Source organism: Malus domestica, chromosome 12 (genome assembly GCF_042453785.1).
Source record: "Malus domestica chromosome 12, GDT2T_hap1".
In the NCBI taxonomy this organism is placed as follows: Eukaryota; Viridiplantae; Streptophyta; class Magnoliopsida; order Rosales; family Rosaceae; genus Malus; species Malus domestica.
Window position 1 is genome coordinate 28175340 of NC_091672.1, and position 23665 is coordinate 28199004.

At 35.1% G+C, this 23665-nt stretch overlaps 1 protein-coding gene and 1 long non-coding RNA gene across 13 annotated transcripts; one reads left to right on the forward strand and one right to left on the reverse strand.

The window, feature by feature from the left end:
• Nucleotides 1-4955: 4955 nt before the first annotated feature.
• LOC103450912 (uncharacterized) lies at nucleotides 4956-19565 on the reverse strand. Of its 11 annotated transcripts, XR_011574129.1 has the most exons (10): nucleotides 19149-19565; nucleotides 17979-18058; nucleotides 17462-17603; nucleotides 17143-17224; nucleotides 16055-16137; nucleotides 15845-15963; nucleotides 15580-15642; nucleotides 15436-15483; nucleotides 12638-12986; nucleotides 4956-5539 (listed from the first exon to the last, which is right to left on the reverse strand). It is a non-coding gene; the product is annotated as an uncharacterized lncRNA (long non-coding RNA). The 11 variants fall into 11 exon arrangements; XR_003767367.2 differs by lacking the exon at nucleotides 12638-12986; XR_011574132.1 differs by lacking the exons at nucleotides 4956-5539; nucleotides 12638-12986 and adding an exon at nucleotides 7411-7954.
• Nucleotides 7437-15306, forward strand: LOC103451312 (ankyrin repeat-containing protein BDA1-like). 2 transcript variants are annotated; one of them, XM_029089990.2, is made up of 2 exons: nucleotides 7437-8166; nucleotides 12050-12876. In XM_029089990.2, exons 1-2 carry the CDS (start codon nucleotides 7549-7551, stop codon nucleotides 12128-12130), a joined length of 699 nt encoding a protein of 232 aa, XP_028945823.1. In that variant the 5' UTR covers nucleotides 7437-7548; the 3' UTR covers nucleotides 12131-12876. The 2 variants fall into 2 exon arrangements, with proteins under 2 accessions (XP_028945823.1, XP_028945822.1); XM_029089989.2 differs by lacking the exon at nucleotides 12050-12876 and adding an exon at nucleotides 14215-15306 and having other exon boundaries at nucleotides 7477-8166.
• Nucleotides 19566-23665: the final 4100 nt, after the last annotated feature.

The window sequence follows — 23665 nt, forward strand, 5'->3', positions numbered from 1 at the left end:
TTTGGTGAGTCAAACCAAGTCTTGATCGTTGCACCCCCGAGTATTTTTGAACCTTCTTGAAGCAGCTCTGGAAATCTTCAAAAGTCTTTACCTTGGCAATCTTCTTCTTGCCTCATTGCACCTTAAGTGAGGAGGTGCTCCACTTTAATCAATCAACGAGATTGATCAAGTTCAAGCAATGCTTGAACTTCTTGGCCGGCACTATCTTTGTAAGGAAATCTGCGGCATTGTCATTCGTATGAACCTTTTCAATCCAAATTTCCTTAGACTCCACCCAATCTCTAATTTTGTGATACATTGCTTCAATGTGCTTTGATCTTCCAGAAAAAAACCTGATTCTTTGCCAAGTGAATGGCACTTTGACTATCACACTTCAGCTTCACACAATCTTGAGTGATTCCCATTTGACTTACCAAGCCACTAAGCCAAATCGCTTCCTTTCTAGCTTCGGCCAATGCAATATACTCTGCCTCTGTGGTCAACAAAGCTGTAATTGGTTGCAGTAGTGCCCTCAAACTGATTGGTCATCCTGCACATGTAAACACATAACCAGAAGTTGACATTCTCTTGTCCAAGTCCCCTGCATAATCAGCATCCACATATCCTAACACCCCTGCACTTTCCTTTTGCCTCTCAAACATAATCCTTTGTCGCCAAGAACCCTTCAAATAACGCAAAATCCATTTTACTGCATCCCAATATTGCTTTCCTGGATTTGCCATGTATCTGGAAACGACACTGATTGCTTGAGCTATGTCAGGATGTGTGCATACCATTACATACATGAGGCAGCCCACTGCATTAGCATAAGGCACGTTCTTCATTACTTGTTGCTCTTCCTCGGACGTAGGACACTGTTGCCCACTTAACCTGAAGTGAGCCGCCAAAGGAGTTGAAACTACCTTTGCTTCTTGCATGTTGAACTTCTCAAGAACCTTCTTAATATACTTGGCTTGTGATATCCAGATCCTTCCAGCGGTCCTATCTCTCTGAATTTCCATGCCAAGAATCTTCTGTGCAGCACCTAGATCCTTCATGTCAAACTCATCGCTCAACATCTTCTTCAAGTCTTGAATTCTAGACTTGTCTTGTCAAGCAATTAGTATGTCATCCACATATAGCAATAGCAATATGATCATCCTATCTTGGAACACATGATAGTACACACAACAGTCATATAAACATCTTCTAAAATTGATTTTCAGCATGAATGAATCAAACCTCTTGTACCACTGTCTTGGAGACTGTTTCAGGCCATACAGGGACTTTTTTAGCTGACATACTAGGTCCTCTTTCCCATATTCAACAAACTCTTCTGGTTGAGCCATGAAAATCGTCTCCTCTAGATCCCCATGAAGAAATGTTGTATTCACATCCATCTGCTCAATCTCCATGTCATGCTGAGCTGCCAATGTTAAAAGCAATCTGATAGAAGTATGCTTGACTACAGGTGAAAAGATCTCATCATAATCCCCCCTTCTTTCTGTGAGTACCCCTTAGCCACGAGCCTTGCTTTGAATCTCACGGCATCTTGTTCATGTAGTCCTTCCTTTTTCCTAAATACCCACTTGCATCCAACTAGCTTTCTGTCTTTGGGCTTAGGAACCAACTCCCAAACAGAGTTCTTGTAAAGAGACTCCATTTCTTCTGTCATAGCACTTATCCAACTATCTCGCTCATCACTAGCTATAGCTTCTCGATAAGTAGTCGGATCTCCTTGACTAATGTTAAGAGCATAATCAACACAACCCAAGAACCCAAAAACACCAAACCATCAATCATGAATCTTTACAAATCATACAACCTTTTTATAAATTAAAAAAAAATGTCAAAATCAATATTTTATGGCAACATTTTTTTCATCAGTCAATCAATACACACACAACACAGAATCACATACTCGACAAAATTTCAAACCCATGCATCTGAAATTAGCAATGTTATTTCTCACCCCCAAAAACAATCCAAATCTTAGTGGTTACATTCATTAGTCAAGCACTCAACCACTCAAGCACATCGACTACAACTTGGGAATGTTATGCAAATCTTAGGCAGCTTGAATCATTAAATTTGAGTTGGAAGCAGCTCTGTTACCTGCTCTGCTAGTTGAGGAGTGTCACCAAATTTGGCACTATCATCAGCATCAACACATTTCACACTCCCACTTCCAAAACATTTCACAAAATCAAAAACCAAATGAGATTATGAAGCATAAAAGATTGATGGAAAAATAGGTTAAGAAAAGCAATTAATATTAAATATAGACGATGAATGATGTTGTCCAATAAATAAGACAGCTGTATATATTTCTTGACCATGAGAAAACATCAAATTAATAGAGGCATTAATCCTAAGTTTGCCATTCATTGTTGTTGGTCTAAACTTGATGACATATTGTAAAGTCCTCTTACATACAGATTAAAGAAATATTGATTTATTTCCATGAGTTTTTTTATTTTGCAAATTCAAAATAATTGAAGAATACTGAAAATTACTAAACCCCATCACAACATCCAATTAGTGAAAAATCAAAGACAAAAGTAAATTACAGTTTCTTATAGAGCATATATCCATATCTTTCTAAGCATCCACAGATAGCATACCCAAAATACCAAATTCAACTCCAATATAATAAAATTTTGAAAAACAAATTAGCCAAATTGGAATAGTTAGATCAAATAAAGATTTAAGACAACCAATTACACAAAATAATTCATGCAAAGTAGGCTCCTAAGAAAATATACCACTATGGTGGTGGAGGAGGCCCAGGCTCGAACAGTGGAGGACAGCAGCATTTAAATATGCCGCACCAACTCAGAATCCACGAACTGCATAATCAAAACCAAAATTTTAAATTTTAAATTTGAAAAAAAAATGCAGTAGAATTGAATAATGAGAAATTCTCCAATGTGGATAAATTACTCTTGCGGGATGCGATCAGTTATATTGGGTTGGCAACCGGCTTATGCTCAAATCCCACTAAATTTATCATACACCCTTCCAACTACAATTCAAAGGAAGAAGTTCCAAGTCCATGCATAATGTTTGCTCAACTAAAATAAATTGCTTTTCATGATTAAAATAGCCAACCAACCAACATTCATTTGATAAAATTGAACATTTGGAGTTACATATCCACATATTCCACATATTTAAGATCGAACGAACCTTCTCATGAAGACCACCCAAAGGTCCATTAGTGAGTTATGTGACCAGAGGATTTACTGCACTTGAGTTTCCTCGTGCAGCCGCAAGAGCTATGAGCTTACGTTGACCGTCAGCCACTTCTCCGCTTAAGGTTTGAGTCACCGATGACGCAGAATTAATAGCTTCCTGCAAAGAAGGGAAATAAGAAACCTTAATTTCTTAAAATGTGAGTAATTACAGTTTTCTCAATTGATTAAAACATCATCCGATGGTGTTTTCTAGGCTTTTTTTTTTTCCTTCCGTTCGCAGGCCATTATTTCAATAGCCATCTGCAGAGTTGCAATTGATAGAATCGGTGTTCTTTGAAATAATCATAACACTTCACAACACAATGGCAGCAATTTATAAAAATTCTAAAGACAAATTGTCAAAAACAATGAGAACAATTACCAGAAATTTCAAATCTTTTGGGGGTTCAGAGTAATTACGAGAGAGACGAAAACTAAAATCAACATTAGTCCAATTTTTTCAAAATAAGAACAGCTCCGATTTGGGAAACAACATTAAACAATATGTTTGGGCCTATGTCCCTTTGGCCCTCGATTGGAGATGGAGGCAAATATACCCAAATTTTTATACTCAAATCCAATCCATTCGGGCAGTTATCCACTGCTATCGTTTTTAACGGTTAAAATTGTGGAATGGGATTGGGGAATGGGATTCCTATAACCATATTCAAAATCATAACTGAATATTATTCACGGTTTTTTCCCTATCCAAAATATACCTGAATTTTTATACTCAAATCCAATTCATTCAGGCAGTTATCCAATGCTATCGGTTTTAACAGTTAAAATTGTCATTCCTAGATATGGGTATCTCTGTAGGCTTTGGCAATGAAGTTGTAAGGCTGTTTTGAATTTGAGAACATAAATGAGGCTAATTTTGGAACAAAACTATGATTCTCGGAGGACACCAAATCAATGAATCCAAATACCAATTATTATTAGAAAATCCAACTCCGGAAAATTTCGGAGTCTAATTCAAAATTAATTTGGGTCCCACCTTATTATTCTCTCTCATGTTAGTAAACACTTGAATTGCTTGAATTGTGTGCAATTTCATTCCACACGTTCCATTCCCTCTTCGTAAACACGTCATTATGGGCTCCACCATCATTCTTGAGGACTTTTATAGGGACTTGAAGAGAATAATCAGTTCTCTAAAATATAGTTCCAATGAAGAGTTCTAATAGTATAATCTTCAAATTTAGAGACTACAAAATTAAAAAATTCAAGAAGAAATCCAAACGGTTGGATTCCCAGAGTTAAAAGAAGAAAAAGGAAAACAAATATGTGTGGTACAGCAGCTTTATATGTGGGAATCTTTATAGATATAAGGTCTGATATTCCTACCCATTGGGAGGTTTTAGACATCATATATTACAACTGTACGAATGCAGGGACAAAATTTAGCAATAGACCACAAGGACTAATCAAATCCAGTCCAGTCCGGTGGCTAGTGAGGGAAAAGGATCCAGCGTTTGGCGCCTTTCATATCACTTACATTTCACGTTGTGTTTCAGTCAAAATTCATCCGGTCCTTATTTGTGGGAATATACTAAGGAGGCAGATTCTCTGCTCTTCCACTTCTCATACATTTTCATTTTTTTTGTTTGTGCAATCACAATTAAGTTACGTTAATATTTTATATTACTATTTCTTTTTATCTTATTATTTTTATAAAAAACCAATATAAAATGTTGACGTGGTTTAACTGTGACTGCACAAACAGAAAGAGGATGAAAATGTATGGAAAATAGAAGAGCAGAGAATTTGCCTCCATATACTAATAATCTGATATGATATTCTGACTCGTTGGGAGGTTTTATACCTCATTTATTACAACTGTACGATTGCAGGGACAAAATTTAGAACAGCAATAGACCACAAGGACTAATCTAATCTAATTTAGTCCAGTCTGCTGGCTAGTGAGGGAAAAGGATTCTCGCTAGATCTTTTTCTTGGGCATTCTAGAAATTTTGTGATTATGACCGTTCATCGTACATCGTGCGATCAGAAATCATTTCAAAATTTAAATTTTAAAATTAAATATAAATAGTACCTAATAAAAACTGACTGCACAATATACGATAAACGGTCACGATTACGAAATCCTTAGATTTCCAAAAAAAGAATCTGACGAGGATTCTTTTCCGCTAGTGAGTACCAAACAACGAATATGAATCTAGGCAAGTCCCATCCAGTCCAGCACTACATGTCGTATCCATGCCAATCTATGGCCCACCAAACGTGCCCGCAATACCTTCATTGCACGCTACCTATTCTGTTCGGTCTCTAGTTATTTCGTATGTCGCTTGCGACACAAATATCTGATAAAAAAAACAAAAATTAATTACATATGTTAAGTCTCTAAGAACTATAAATACGTGTGTAAGGTTTTGTAGTGCAGAATTTTGTACTGCTACATCAATTTTATCACAGTTACAGCTTATGACATTCTTATGTTTGAGTGTTATCTTAAAAACTTGTTTGACATATGATTGTTCAATTATAAATAATATTTTTTAGATGTTTTTAATTCACACCATTAATACTTATTTTCTTGCTTTTTAAATTGTAGAGAAGCTACAAACTTGTAATTATACAGTGAATCTGTCTAGACTGTACATAATTAGAGGACCCCAATGATGGAAACACAATTTATACAAAAATTGGGAAGATAGCACAATTCTAAAGTGCCTATAAAAGCACTTTACCAAATCGGTGAATTTGTTAATTATATTTTTTGAAAGCAGAATCAAGAAAAATGTAGTTCATGTGTTCTGTGATGTGTAAAGGTGGTCAGCAAGTACTGATGTTCACGTGACAATATTACATCTTAAATCATTTGAATGTTAATAGATTGTAAGTTAATTGAAGATACAGTTGTATCAATGCAACAGAAGGACTTCACCTACTTAAAAAATAGTTGCCCAAAAGCATGTAAAGTTTATAATATATTTGTGCATATATTTAACACTATACAGAAACATGCTTTCAAACTAATTTCCAAATGCCAGAATCCAATTTTACAAATTAATTTCATTTGTTTATTAGCTACAGTATTTGAATGAGAAGATTCATGTATGATTTTATATCAATCAGGGAAAGCATACACTGAAGAATTGTATAGCTAGAGTAGACAATCTAACCTACGATTTTTGAAATACAGAGTAGGATAAATTTGCTATATAGAGATCGCACAACAGAACCAACTTATAAATATTCTAAACTCTCATCCAAAATTCAAACGGTTTGCAATTCTACACAAAAATATTTACGTGTATGACAATTACTACAATTTGAAGTAAAATTTAACATATGCAATAGTCGAATTTAATAACTAACAGTCACAACAATATTAATATTATCATGAGAGAAAAAAAAAAGGCACAAAAAAAGAAACCCCACATAAAAATCCAAGACTTTGTACAGAAAGGTAGCAGCTATACCTTTCTTCAAGAACTACAATTGAAATTGCAGCAGTTGCATTTGTTGGGGAGGAGTAGAAATTTGGGGTGGTTGGGGTTTGGAGAGATGGGGTGGCCGGAGTTTCCTCTGAAATTTTATTTTTGATTTTTTGTTTTTTTTTTCACTTTTGAATGTAGAAGGAGAATTGTTGGGCACATTCGGAATTTCAAGATAAAAAAAGATAAGTTGGGTGTACAAAGAGAATAAGTAGGTCTAAATAAAATTTCCCTAAATATACCCGGAACTCACTAATTAGTAATTAGTAGTATTTAACATGGAAATGTCACACAAATTATAATTAATTACAAACACAAGATCTAACTATATTATAGAAAATCAAAATCTGGGGAAAATGAGAACAGAAAACTTCGAGGTTTGCATAAATGAGCCAAAGAAAATTGTCATAATATGGGGAAAAAAATTAACTAAGAACCTGCTCATGCATGATTGCACAGTAAAAACAACAGGAAAACTTCAAAGCTTGTTTTTAGTACTACCAGCTCCGGTCTATCATGAACAAAGACTTGTTGGACGACTTCAGGAGATGCAGACGGCTACCTTTATTGTTTTCCATACAAATTTCTCCGCGAAAATAATTTTGCTACACAATCAGATTTTAGCCACTCGCATGCAGGATGGGGACTGGTCTTGGTGGGTCGATGTTTTGCGAGCTCCACACAAGCTTCAACGTACGGTTAGAATCAGTCCATGCGGACATACGCGAATCACCTTTGAGTCGTTTTGTAATTGCTTTTATATATAACCTTATAAGAGTCCTTTTGATATACGCGCATTTTGTTCGCTATTACAAATAATCGATCGCTCTCTCTAAGTGAAGCAAAGTTCAGAAAGAGAGAAAAAAAAAACAATGGAGATCACAAGGCATGATGAAGATGAAGTATACGAGGCATCACGGACTGGGGATGTGGAATACTTAAACAGATTGATTGAAAAAGACCCAGAAATTCCAAGGAGAATATCCCTGCAGACCGGAAAAACCGGAACCCCCTTGCATGTTTCGGCTTTGCTCGGCCACGCTGAGTTTACCAAATCCCTTTGCACTAAAAATCCCAAACTTGCAGAGCGAGTGGACGCCGATGGACGCACGCCCCTGCATTTGGCTTCTGCTGAGGGCCAGAAGGAGACTGTCGAAGCTTTGTTATCAGTGTATGCTAATGCGTGCTTGCGTTGCGATGAAAAGGGAAGAATCCCTCTTCACTATGCAGCCATGAATGGAGAAGTTGAGGTGCTTCAGAAGTTGATTGATAAAAATCCTGAGTCCATTTATGTCAAAGTTGAAAACAGATCAAATGAAACAGTTTTGCACTTGTGTATTATACACAACCAGTTAAAGTGCTTGAAATTGTTGGTTGAAAGACTGTTGGTTGAAAGAGACAACAGAAATGATGAGTTCCTCAACTCAAAAGCTGGCTGTGATGGTGGTGTGACCATCCTGCGCTTAGCTTTGATGCTAAGGCAAATTAAGGTACGTATATATATTTCCATTTTCTATATTGGATATTCTTAATTTTTTACTATATAAATTAATACTAGCAGATGCCCACACTGCATGAACAATTTTGTTTTGTTTTGTTTTTTATTATGAAGTGTAACTAGTTTTTAAAATTAAAAAAAAAAATTAGTTACGAAAATTGGGATAATGATGAGCAGTTTTTTTTTATTATTTTATTTTATTTGTAAGTCTTTTTTAACAAAATTTTTTTTTTTGAGTTTTAAATACATCATGCTATACTAACTTGGATGTGAGGTTGCTATAAAAAACAGCAAAATTTATGTTTATGTAATTACTAAATTGCCCAAATTTTTTATTTTGGGTTAATCTCAGTTTATTAACCCGAAATTTCTTAGTTTTTAAAATTTGGTATATCAAGTTTTTTCATCCCAAAGTGTAGTGGCGGAGTCGCATGAAGGCGAGGCCCATCCTGGAATTTACAGTCTTGTACGTGTTGTCCACTTAATATATCAATACAAGTATGTGGTGTAATGGTTAACTAGAGTTCGGTTGAACACGAGGTCCGCTATTCGAAACTTGCTGACGCCAATGATTTTTAAAACTCCCAATAATAGATGTCCATAGCCAAAAACATTGTTCAAAACTTCAGATTTTTAAAAGGGAACTTTAACGAAAAGCTTTTGCTACTGTTCACTTTAACGAAAAACCATATTTTTACACTAAAAAGTCAATCCTCTACTATTCATTTTACCGTTTATTTTGTTTTTATCATTAAAACTCAAAGTCTTTAAACTTTTTTCATTAATTTTCCTTTTTTAAAACTCCCAATAATAGATGTCCACAACCAAAAACCTTCTACCTTTTTTATCAATTCATATAAAATAAGATTTATACATTCGAGAATAAGATCCAGTTATGTTGAAAGAAATATCTTGTAATATTTTTGCGCTAGTCATAACCTTAAATTTTTACGTTATGTTGAAAGAAATATCTTACAATATTTTTGAGCTAGTCATAACCTTAATTTTTACTTGAATCTAACATATGAAATCCTTTTTTACCAAAACTTGTAAACAAACTCTATTTTTATAATGTAATCATCTCAATACTAAATTTTAAAGCTCCGACTTTAACTAAAAAGCTAGAAAATTTAACTTTTAATTGTTCTCCAATTAACTATATTACTATATGTTTTTTTTTTAATTTCTTGCAGTTAGTTTAAAGGTCCCTCCTGACATAAATTTCTAACTCCGTCACTGCCAAAGTGGTATCTGAAATCATAGTTTTAGGACACTTTCATACATCCATTAAGGTTAGTGTTAAATCAGTCGTTAATTGGTGACGTGGTGCATACGTGGACAATATCTAGGCGCCACGTGTCAAAATGCGCCCACGTGGAAATTAAAAAAAAACCACCATCTCCTATCTCTTTCCCTGAAAAAAGGATCATCTCCAAATCCCTTCCTCCTAAGACCATCTCCAAAGGAGATGTCAAATATGCCAAATAGGATTAAAAGACATTTAAGTGCTCTCCAGAGGATATGCCATATATGATGTGGCATGTGAGTCGTTTGACTCTTTGCTTTCTAGTGCTTTTTTTTTACAGCAAACAAAGAAGGAGTCAAATATATTTTATTTAATTTTTAATGCATGAATCCCATTAACAACCAATAGAATAAAAACTAAAACTAATTTTGATTATTTTTTAATTGTTAATGTAACTCTAGGCCCAATAAAATAATAAAATAAATATTTAACACATCCATTGGAAAAGAAAAGAATTTAGCACTCGTATTCAATTTGCCACATCAACCATCAAATAAAATTTTGACATACTATATTTGACATCTCATTTGGAGATGCTCTAATCCACCAAATCAAGGGATCCGGACCATTGAAATTTGATTCAACGGTTGAAGTTATTATAACTTTTAAAGTGGGCCCATGTTTGTAACCGTTGGATCAAATTTCAACAGCATGGATTCCTTGATTTTGAGGATTAGGAGGAAGGGATCCGAAGGATCCCTTTCCTCTTTACCCCACCCCCCACCCCAATCCCAGCCAACCTTCATTCTCTCCTACCTTACCCATCCACTCGTGAGAATCATAGCCACACATCCCTTAATCAACAAACCAAACCTCCAATTTCTCTAATACAAAACCTAGCCATGTTGTTGTTAGAGCTTCGATTGAAGCTTAAACCTTCACACTTTGGTTTTAAGAAGACAAAACCCAGAAACTTCGAAGCCAGCCCCAGATTTGCTAAAATCGTCATTGCTCCGGTGGTTCAGGAACTCGGCACTGTCCAATAGCCTAGTAACGACCGTTGTGGAAATGCAGCAGTGTAGTTCCGGGCTCAGCGCAGACTGCTGACCACCGATCTCATCGCGATCCTGTTCATCTTCGCTGGTCCATGAGGGTTCTAAATCGTGCACGTTTTAGGGAGGGAGGTTTGGGTGAGTGCAGAGGAGAGAATTGAGGAATGGTTGGATGGGATCGGGGAAGGTAGAAGACGATGGTTTTTTTTTAATTTTTTCTACTTTTTATTATTTTTTTAATTTTCATGTGAGCCCTATTGACACATGGCGCCTAGTCATTGTCTACATGAGTGCCACGTCACTAGTTAGCGACTGATTTAACAACAACCTTAATGGATATATGAAAGTATTCCTAAACTATAACTTCATGTATCACTTTAAGACGAAAAAAACTTGATGTACCAAATGTTGAAACCAATAAATTTCAAAGTAGTAAACTGAGATTAACCCTTTTATTTTTGTTTAGTTTTTATAAGTGGGTTAAAATAATAATTTCATAGAGTTTTGATTGACAACTAGGGTTCTATTAATAGGTAGTTTAGGTATGTTCACGTGCTAATTTTATTTTGTTTGTTCCCCTTTTTATATAGTTTATGGGAATAATCTTAGTTTACTACTAAGAAGTTTTTTAATTTTCAACATTTGATACATCAAGTATTTTTTTTGTTTCAATTTGATACCAAAAATCATAATTCTAGGACACTTACACATCCGTTAAGTTTTTCGTAAAAACCTCTGTTAACTGATGACACGGCACTCACGTGGATACTGACTAAGCGCTACATGTCAATATGGCACACGTGGATATTAAAAAAATTCAAATTAAAAAAAACTAAAATATTAAAAAATAAAAAACTAAGGGGGTGTAGTCAATTTGGATTTCAAAGGATTTTAATGAATTTTTTTAAGTGACAGATTTCAAAGGATTTTAATAGATTCTACAATTTCATATGGATTTTGACAAATTATTATGAATTTCTATTATAGATTTTGATGGATTTATACGGATTTCTTTCATGTATTTCTTAGGATTTCTTTTTAACTCCTACAATATAAATTCTTTTCTCAGTGCACAATTTGAAAAAGACAAAAACATATATATATATATATATGGAAATATAAACCAATCAAATATGTCTTTTTTTTTCCTTTCTCATTTGAATTGTGATTTTTTTACGAAAAATAATTTTAACTAACCAAAACAAATAATGCTTCTTAAATCAAATGTCTCAAAATTAATCATTTTTCCTCAACAATTGATTAGTTCATAATGTGTTGTTCAGTCTAAGTACAACTACCAATATAAATACGAATATGAATAGGTTTTGGAAGATGCTTGCACCATTACACTAACATGATTACATGAAAAAGAACATAAAGCTTGAATTGACAATAAGATTCTTAGTAGTAATTTCGAAGAGTTCAATTAACATGGTAAAAAATTAACACCTTTAGATAGAACGCATAATCATTACAAGAACAGTTAGTAGCCATTAACACTTCACATCAAAGCATTACAAGAAATACTATTACACAGTCCAAACTAAAGGAAATAATTTTTTTTTTAAATGTTGTAGTTTGCAACTGGGATGGTGATGGATAAACGTGAAAGGAAATCAGGTTCGCATGTTCTATGTCTGGAGAAAAATAGAGAGTGAGAAAGAAATATCGAGTTGCAGAATGGAGAGAGAGAGAAAGAGTGAGGGGATTGAAAAGAAATCATAGGGTGGAGGTAGGATTTTGTTATGCTTATAATCCCTTCTCAAATCCTACAAAATCTCTTATTGTAAGAAATCTTTCAAAATTTATGAATTTTTTAATACCGATAGGTTTGCATGGACTTTATAAAAATCTTTTAAAATCTTAGTTGATTACATTAGGATTCTAAAGTCTTTTGAAATTCTTTAATTGACTACCCCTACATTTGAATTCTTTTAAAATCCTAGTTGACTACACCATAATTTTAAAATCTTTTAAAATGCTTTAAAATTCGGACTAGGATTCTCTAACATCCTCTTTCCATTCTCTTCCCCTCTTTCCATTCCCTTCCATCCATTTCTTTTATATTCTCTATTTTATTTTTTTTGTTTCTACAAAAAAATAATATAAGATGTTATTATGGATTAACCATGTTCAAATAGAAGAGGAGGTAAGGGAAAGAAAACCTTAAATCTTGAAGTTGGCAACTAGTAATGGCATTACGAAAACCTTCCATTTGTCGTTCACTACGAATATCCCCTCCTTCCTGTTCCTCCGCACAAAAAACCTCATTAAAGTCCCCCATGCAGCACCATGGCAAATTAGAATTATCTTTTAACTGTCGAAGCAAACTCCAAGATTTATGCCTATCTCCCTCCGCCGGAAAACCATAAAAGAAGGTAACTCTCCAGTGAATGTCATCACCCACCCCTCCTACTTCCAGATCAATATGATTAGAAGAGTAGGATCGTAACAATAGATTAGCTTCCGTCTTCCACATAGCACAAAGACCTCCAGACCTTCCAGAACTAGGAACTGCAAACATAACATCAAACCTTAATTGTGATTTTAACCTCTCCATTATATTCTTTATTTTATTTATTTTTTTCTATAAAAAATTAATATAAGATATTATTGTGGATTAAACCGTTCAAATAGAAAATGAGGTAAGGGAAAGAAAAAAAGAGGAATGATAATCCCTACTCCTTAAAATCCTCATTTCACTACACCCCATAAGTAATCTGATAAACATTGAGGAGGAATCGCAAATGACCAAATTTGAGCCTCTATCTCCCTTTGACCAAAAAAAACAAAAGCCTCTATCTCCGTCCCTTCGACTGCACATGGGGCAGCGGTAGAATGAATCCACTGCTTTTTGTGCTGCATATGGGTTTCCGTTCCCCAGATCTGCAACCCACTCCCTTCCCTTACCTCCCTTTCAACTGGAATAAAAGAGAATTCCGTCCATCTGCATCTCAAAAAGTTGCAAGAAGTATTAGCAGCAGAACTGTTGCCGGTCATCGATTCGGCATCTTCCGCTATCACCAACTTCGAATCCGAAGACAACCCATCGTAGCCAAAGCCTAATCCGAAAACCCCAGTTGGCTGGCCGGCCGACAGAAAGCTTAGTCTCGAATGGGTTAGGAACCTCAGGTCTGTTTTTTATTGGGCATCTAGAAATCTGGACCTGACCCATTGCCCGACGTGTTTCCCGTAGAGGTTGTCGATAGCTTGATCCTCTGCACATCCAAGATCCTTCACAAAGAGGCAAACGTCGATCAGCTAGGCCTGGAATCTACCGTGGTGGTCGTCGGAGACCTTCATGGTCAGCTGCACGACTTCCCTTTTTCTTTTAAATGATCTTCACCCTTTTAGGTTTTTAGGTTCGTAGGTTTGTAGGTTTATAGTATTTTATTTTATTTTTTTTAATTTTAGTTCTTTTGTTAATTTTTATTTTTTTAATAATTATGTGAGTCTATATTAATACGTGGTGTCTAGTTATTGTTCATATGTTCGTCACATCATCAATTAACGGAACTTTTGACGGAAAATTTAACGGATCTGTAAAATTGTTCTAGAATTATAACTTTAATTAAGTACCAAACTGAGACAAAAAAAATTTAGATATATCAAATGTAAAAAATCAAGAAAATTCAAAGTGTAAATTGAGATTAACTCAAATTTATATGTGTACTTTCTTTTGTATGCTCCCCTTAGGAGCATAATTTCCACCAAATTAATAAAGTGTATATATTATTTACAGATTATACGTTACCTGCTTTCCGTTGATGCTATAAGAGCAGAAGCAACTGGTGTGAATGGGATGTCTCAGACCATGTTAGATATCATAGAGTACAGCAGCGTTGCAAGAGAGGACTTTAGCAGAAGCTTAGAAATTCCACAGATTTTGATGGACGCAGGATTAATCAGAAGAGAAAATAATGAAAATGATAATCCAGGAAGGGTAAAGAAGAAAAAGAAGCTTCACAAACGAGTAGCATCATCGGAAAATGGATCAACGCCAGCAAGGAGGTGCTGGATAAAATTTATGAAATGCTTGAGATATCCGAGTAATTGGGTGGTCGAGACACGTGGCATGCTGATGGTTGTGGCTACGATGATCTCGACCATGACTTTTCAAGCCATAGTCAACCCACCAGGTGGTGTTTGGGAAACCAATAATACAAACACTACCATTTATAACAGAACAATTTGCAGTGAAGAGAGAACATGCATAGCTGGAACTGCAGTGTTAGGCTCCATTTGGGGAGAAGACTTCGTCGCTTTCGTAAATTACAATACCATCTCGTTCCTTGCTTCTTTGAGTGTCACCCTTTTGCTCGTTAGTGGATTTCCTCTCCACAATCGATTGTGCATGTGGCTCTTATCGATGTCCATGTGCATCACTCTCACATTCATGGCATCCACCTACCTACAAGTGCTGCTCATGATTGTCCCTCCTCCTTTCGATTTTTCATATTCAAGGGTTTACGCAAACTCAAGTTTAAGCGTTTACAGGTATTCCGTCTATGTTTGGTATGGGTTGCTGGCCATAGTCGTTGTAATACACACTATTCGGTTTCTTATTTGGGTGGCCAAGTGGTTGCGGCGCATGTACTTGAGGTCAAAATCATGTCTCAAGAACACGATCACTACTGGCTCCTTTTCATGTAACGATCCAATGCGTTTTGAAGAGATTGATTCGCCTGAGGTTGTGTAATAAGTCTTTCAATTTCATCTAGATTCTATTGGATTTGCATTACGAGCCTATGTACCATCAAAATAGCTAATTTCTAAGTCCTAACTATATACAATTTACATGATTTTTTATGGATTCTACAACGTGCTTGTTTAATTGTCCCTAATGTGTAGTAGTAGATGTTGGTGATGTGGCAAAATGCACCTGATTTGAGATTGTGCTTGTTTAATTTCCAAGTTCTACCTGTTAAATCACGGTGAATCAATATGACAATATCATAAATACCTTTTTTAAACCTCTTGGTATTGAAGTCAAGCCGAGTCATCTGTTACGCTGCATAAAATTCTTGCAATTTCAGCAATCTTAACAAAGCATGTATAAGCATAAATAATAAAGAATTTGGGATCAAAAAAGTTTGTTCACACTTACAGCGAGGCCACCGGAGCCAAGTCAAAAAAAGAGCAATTGATGATTCTTTTTCAGTTTTGTTACCTTTAAAAAAAAAAATTCAGCATTACATTAGAATTGGTTTTAATAAATATGTATGTTACAGGTAAGATCATTAGGTAGTTCTGCGTTGAATAATTAGAATCGGTTTTAAGTCAACTAATATTCTATTTGACTTGTATTCAACTGGATATAAGTGAAAGTACTGTAAGTCAACATAGATAGTATAACTGAACGATTTTCTCACCATATAATTAAGTAATATGCTTAGAAAACCACCAATTCGATCATGAGATCCGATTACTTTGGGTCTCCAAATCTTCATATTTGAACTCTAATCTTGTTCGACTGAAAAGGTTTCAAATACTGAATCGCAAATGTAAGATGTACATTGTTAGTATATAAATGTGTGCACGTATGTATCGAAAATTCGAAATTAAAGTGTGTTCCAACTTACAGTGAAGCCAACATAGTCAAGTCCAAAAACAGCAACTGAAGATCCTTTTTTTTAATTTTCCTACATTTAAAGTGGCACCCAACCTGATGTTTGGATAATTAGAATCGTTTCTAGTTCAACTAATATTCTGTTTCATTGCATCGTATGCAAGTGAAAATTAGAAGACCAGGCAATATTGTTTCCACGTTCTACAAATATTATCAATACAATTTAGCATGTTAGTTATATACTTTATCTAACATAATAATGCAACTATCATACCCAAGAAACGTAGAAATCCAAGTTATCTCTATAATTACATTCTCCAGTATTTCTCATCTAATTTTTAATCCAAAAAACACATTAAGGTCAGTTACATGACCTTTCAAATGCCACAACTATTTAACAACTACTATGCATAATTCTTGAAAAATGAGTACAAAATTAACCTCTTTTGAAAAAAGAAGAAAGATGAAAGCTTAAGCCAAGGAATATAACTATGTTGAACTCGATTATATGCCCACTGAGAGGGAAACACTTCTGCAACTGCAAGTGAAAAAAATGTATTTATATAAAACAGGCCTGTAGCTTTAGCTTAAGGTCGTGCACCATCTAAAAGACTCTTGTATCCATTCCAATTATACTCATGTGTACCATATCCCCTCTACAATTCCCCACCACCAATCAACCATAACTGGTTTCAAATTATACTCGTGTACCATATCGCTCTACAATCACCCTTGCTGAGTAATGATTCACGTACTTCCTCATACTTGTTTATGGGTTCCTATCCAACAAAATTTCGGCTTAGTACCCATAAACTGTATTAGCTCACGAACCCAGAGAGGTTTATCAAATTCGAGGCAAAACCCACATATATTCTGAAGATTCTAGAGTTAAAGAGGAGCAAGGAGGTTAGGTTACGGAACCCAAAACGCCATTTTAATGAGTAAATGAATATCTAAATTGAGGTTAACAAGTTTCAGCAATAAAAACCATGGCTTTTGATCAAAGTTGCATAAATTACAGAACTTTGGGATAAGGACGAATAAAAAGCCCAAATTCCAATCAAGAAAAATAAAAAATTTGTATGTAAATTTAACCTTTACCTATAGATTGGCAGTAGCTCAAGCATACTGAATCCAACGGGAGCCACGTGAGCTCCAAACAAAGTCACAGGTCAGCAATCACCTGATCGATCATAACACCATCGCAAATATGAAAAACATAAACAATTAAGTCAGCAACATGATATGCCATCCCTTTCATACAAACACAGATTGCAATTCAAATATGCCACAATATTTGCAAACAATTACAAATCGAGAAACAATTAAATCATCATCATGAATCGCAGTGTAACGTGAACACACATCAATTAGAAAAGACAAAACTACATGGCAATAAACATACAAAGAGTAAACATACATATAGGAACTGCTTCAGATCCTTCCCAAAAGCAATCTTCCGCATGATAACAAAAGAGCAGTTCATCTCTGATCTAATTGCAGACACAATCTGCAGAACCGACTTCTATGGAATTTGAACTTGTTAAATGTGGGGTGGAGACCTGAATGTAACAAATTGGTGTTAAGTGAATAATTCCAAACATATAAAATTTAGATCATCACACCTGAAAGCAAACAGAACAATTAAATAAAGAATTGAAGGCATATGCAATCTAATTAGACAAATAAATTTAAATTTCATGAAAATTTTGATAAGTAAAGAGATTGAAGCCAAAACTTGAAACTAAAACCAGAAAAAAGAAATTAAAATTGAACAAAACCCTAACCCAATTTAAGCCCCTGTTCGAAACCCCTCATACCTTAAAATTTAAATTTCAAAACTGAAAGAGGGAGGCAAGTTATGGGTATGTTCAAGATTTCTTGGCAAATAAACAGGAATTAAACAACCAATTTCAAATTGAGGACAAAAATCTTACCAGGCAAAGCAGCTATCTAGCTCGTCGATGTAGGAGTTGTAGAAGACACACCAGAGGCTGTTGCGGGAACCGGGAACGGTCTGATATACATCGGATTGGAATAGAAGTAGAAATGCATGACATAGTCTTCTTCGTGTCAGTACGTTTACTAACTTATACCATGTACAAAAACTAATCATATAAGATATGACTTGAAAATATAACAATATTCAGATTTACGTTATAGAATTGAAAGAGAGTTAAACTCTCCTTTTACGTGACAAACAATCCCTCTCTCTTTGTAAACCAATCCAACCAAACCTTTCTTATTTATCTTAAACATATAAAATCAACACATTCTGCGATAGTAAAGATAAAAATGCATTTCTTTTTTTTTATGAAATGATATGGGTTAGTCAAGTCAAATTATATAGGACTTTGTTGTCGGACTGTATTATAGAGGAATGATAATTTATCAAAGTTAATTGGTGTGGGTACCAAACACGACGAAAGAACGGGAAAACACATGTTTCAATTTTTTTATTGTTTATTCTTTTTCTTAAACTGCACAGTGATATGCCTTGCCTCTTCATTCGTCTGGATTATTCCTTCACACAACATTTCAATCCCCCGACCCTCCCTCTCAACACGTAAAAAATCACCGCGCTGCCTGCTTCCTGCTCTCCCTATCTCCCTCCTCGGCTCATCTCTCAATCTCCCAACTTATTTACAATTTACACTTAAAGCTCATCGGTATCTCCTCTGAACCCAGAAAAAATTTAGCATTCGGACGACGCCGACTGCTATAATCTAAGTGGTTTAGAAACTAATAGGTATGCCCAATACCTGTTACTGGTTGCGACAACCTTCAATTTCTTTCTGTACATATAATATATATTATCATCACACATATAAACTGATCTATACATCATTCAAATATGCCAACCTATGGCCCATCTCATCGTTCCAAAATTATATGAAAAAAATAATAATAATAAATACCAATTCAATTCAAATGCCAGATAACCAATATTTGTCTACAAAAGCTCTACCTCAAGCGTATGAAAATTACCCAAACCCATACACCCTTCTAAAATCTTAGCAATCGATATAAATTTGAAAAAAAAAATGGGGGAAATTAATAGATAATCAAATTTACTTGAGGATATGAAGAGGGCAACTTTCGCTTACCTTCAGTCAACAGGAATCCGTAAAACGTGGTGATGGATGAAGTGGCGGTGGCGGCTGTGTGGGTTTTGGATGAGCAACAGCGATCTGGGTTTTTGGGTGGTAAAATTGATTCGAACTGAAGCAAGAACTGAGTGGTGGAGGAGGAAAGCTTAACTGCAGCAAGAAGGAAAAGGTGTGGGGACGTGTCTGATTGTTACTGAAGCAAGAACTAAACCGTGGAGGAGAAAGCAACGAAACGGAGCGAAAAGAAGAGGTGCTTGTGGATCAAAGGGTGCGGAAGCATCCGGACTTGGGAACAGTAAAGCGTGTGGATGAAAGGAAAAGCACCCCAACGTGTAGGCAGGAATATTATCGGAATTTTACTGTGCTGTCAATAACAGCTGCAAAAAAGGGGCATCTCCATCTTTACACTGTGCTAAGAAACAGTGTTTTTTCCATTGCACGTTACTATATAAGACTAAATAATCAAAATGGTATTTGAGATTTGCATAATCAATAGAAATGGTCACTAAAATTGAAAATCAATATAAATGATTCCTGAGATTGTCCACCATTCATGATTTTGATCCTTCCGTTAAAACTCTTTGGGCATTTTTAAAGTTTCGTAACTCAATCGTTTCTTAACCAAATTTGATCCATAATATATCAAAATGAAGATAGTAAAGTGTAGAATAAGATTATACCTATTTGGAAACTCAATGGTTGCTGGAGATGGCCGGAAAATAGCCTGAAAGGTGACCGGTCCGCGAAAAAAAACTGGAAAACTCGTCAAAAACTGGGTAACTTTAAACGTTCATAACTTCAATGTTCAACGAAATCGAGTGATTTAAAAACGAAAATCATACTTCTCGACGAGATGAAGATAATGGTACCTTTCTCGACGGCTAACTCGCTGTGGTTTAGCCGGAAAACGGCTCGAAAGTGGCTAACTTGCCATGAATGGTAATGATATTCTTACCATGTTTTTATACCACATTTATATATCATCTTATGTGGCATCTGATATGAACAGTCATACCATTTAAATTAATCAGAATTTAATTTAAATTAATAAACCATTTAATAAACCAATAATTAAAAAAAACTGGAATTAAATGGTGATTGTGGTATACGATGAGTCTTCTCCTTCCTTAGGAGGCGGCTGAAAAAAAAATGGCGTGGAAGAAGAAACGAGAGAAGAAGCAAGATTGAACGGGAAAGGAAGGAGAAGACTCATCTTATGCCACAATCACCATTTAATTCCAATTTTTTATTAATTATTGATTTATTAAATTGTTTTCAATTTAAATTAAATAAATATCCATGTCCACATCATATGCCATATAAAGTGGCATAAAAATATGGTAAAAATAGCATTGCACATATATAATTTCTATATGGTACCAACGAATTAAGGATGTGAAACTCTACTGTGCAAACTCGCCCCACATAAAAAAAAATTTCTCTCTCCTTCCATGGCAACGGCTTCCTCTCTCTTCTGCTCTATCTCTTCTTCCGGATCTAATGTGGCTCACTTTTTCAAGGTTATACATTTTTAAAGCTTATTGAGACCAATTTTGTCAATTGGACATGTCAGATGTGTCCCTTCTTGATTGATCATGATCTTTTTCTCTCATGTTAATGACTCATCCTCTGTGCCTGATCTCAAACTTCATGTTGATACCGTACAAATGGCTAAATATAATTTTATACTATTGATCTTGATCAATCAAAATGCATTATAGATCTTTCACAAATGTTTGTTTCTCTTGTACAGTCAACTGTAATAGAGTTCACAGTTAGGGAAGTCACATATCAAATGTGAAACTGTATGTAAACTTCTTTCCGTTGTAATTCCAAACATTATCACCTAAAAACTTCCACAACATATATCGCATTGATGACATAATAGCATGTATTATATTTACTCATCAGACTGTTCATTAAACAACTTCCTAGTTAATTAAGAAAATCGATATTATCATCAATGGGAACTACAAGCACCAACTTGGTCTTGCTTCTTAGCCAAGTAATGGTATTTCAAGTTTCTCTACGTACACATAGTTAGAAGAATTGGGGCCATGTTGAACTTGAGGATGCCTTGAGGCCCGTATTGAAATATAATTCAAATGTCATTTGAAGGCGAACAATCATAAAATTTCAAGAGCTGAGCCTTTGGTCTCACTGTGTCTTTAGGCATCATATCTTCTTTAATTATGTTGTAGGGAGCAGAACGCCACTAGGCTCTCATCCTACAACTGATCCGCTTATAGTGTCAAACACATATAAGCATAGGTTTTGTTGTCCTTACCACGGTTGTCAAACACTGGGGCTTTGCACTTTGCAACCCTAAAAAAAAGGACAATTATGCCATTCGGAAGTAGTCTTTTATAGAGGAAAAGAGATCTCTAAAGATTCTTATCTCATTCCATTCTAGTTGCCACAGTTGAGTTTTGAACCCTGAGTAGCTTTCTAGTCATAAGACAGAGGAAGGTGAGGATGACATTGAGTCATCATGCCCCTTATGCCCTAGGCAACACATGTGCTACAATGGCCGAGCTAAAGGGTCGTGATCCTGTGAGGGTGAGTTAACTCCAAAAACTTGTCCTCAATTTGGATTGTAGGCTACAACTCACCTACATGAAGCCATAATGGCTTGTAATAGCCAGTAAGCCATACAGCGGTGAATTATATCCTTATTTACTTACAATAATCATTTTCCTTAAAATAGCCATTCATAAGTACCATCATATAATAAATTCATGACAATACAAATTTCATTTTTCTTGCATTGTTGAGATGTTTCTAATGCCTTGAGTCTTGCAGATTCATCTTTTCTAGTGTCAAGCGATGCATCATTGCTTGAACAACAAAGTACATTTGAGCCACATCATCTTTCTAACCAAAACTAAACAACATTCGTCAGTTTCTTTTTGTTTTTTTTATTTGGTTTGAGCAAAACAATAGTGATTCATATTCTATGTAAAAGTTGTGATTGTACATCATGTTTGTCTTGAAGGACAAACATGATATGACCTAGGGGACAATAATGGTGGAATATGCAACGTAGATATAGGTGAAGCCACCAGTCTAAATTACTCGAGAGTGGAGGAAATATGTTCAAAGTTGATCAAATCACATTTAGGTAAGGTCAAGCGGTAAAATGCAACTTGAAATTTCGACTAAACCTCGTTTTTAAAGGACACTACTTGACTCAAGTAACAAGACATTCATACTTACCTTCCGGAATTAGAGTCTTAACATATATAAAATAACTCATTAAAATCACAAAGAAAAGGTAATACACACACATTAAACTATATAATTTGTCTATGAATATAAATAACTTCTTACATGTAACAATTTCTATGTTAGTTTCAATAACTTAGCTAGGTTAAAAACTTGGTTGCAGCCTTGCAGCTAATTGTTCACATAAAAAAAGTGGTTCCATGAAGTAGCATGGTAAGGTAAGATTGCACAGTGTTGAATTCTAAGAACCACCAAGGTTAGCCAATTACTAACGACATACAGGTAGTCCCTGTGTTGTCGGTTCGAGACTCTCTCTCTCTCTCTCTCTCTCTCTCTCTCTCTCTCACATGTTGGGTGAAGGGGACAACATAGAAGCTAATGATGACATGGTGAATTGCGTCATAAAAAAACCAAATTAATCCCACCAAAATTTGGATGCATGTCCAAAAGGTTAACAACTCGTGAGCTGTACGATTTATCACTGAAGTATGAGAGAGGGACAAGCAGTCACTAACCAACTTTAAAACATCCTATAATCTCGCACTCATCAAGAACTTTTTTTTTTTTTTACCACAAAAAAAAAGAAATTATTTTTCACTTTCTTGATTTGATGTTTTGCTTTTGGCTTCCGAAGATCACATGAACTTGAGGGTTGAGGTTGACGGGGAAGTGCTGAAATTAACGAAAAGAGAAGAATTGCTTTGGAGGTGGAAGTGGGGAAGTTATTTCATTTTTTTTAATTGTTTAATGATTATTCACAATTATTATTTTCATTGTTTGACATGAATATCCACAATCCATAAACCTTGTGTATAGACTCAAGTTATGAAAGTAAGGGTAGGGTTGTCTTTTCATGTGTTTTAGGTTGACAAAGACTCTTCTCTTAATAATAATATAGATAATATAGAAAGAGATCATTCCCCGATCTCTTCCACCTAAGCTTATAGATCAAGTAATCCGGATTCTTGAAATTTGATTTAACAATTACAAACAAAGAGATTTTTTAAAAGTTATAATAATTTTAACAGATCAAATATCAAGAGTCTGAATCACTTGATCCCTAAACTTATGTAAGAGAGATCGGAAAATAATATTTTTCAAAATAATATGATCTGATTTTCTGACCCGTTGGGAGGTTATAGACCTCATACATTACAACAATACGATTGCGGCAAAGTTTGGAACAGCAACGGACCCCAAGGACTAATCAAATCCAGTCCAGCTGGCTTAATGAGTCCCAAACGACGGATATTAATAAGTCCCATTCAGTCCAGCGCTATAGGTCATAT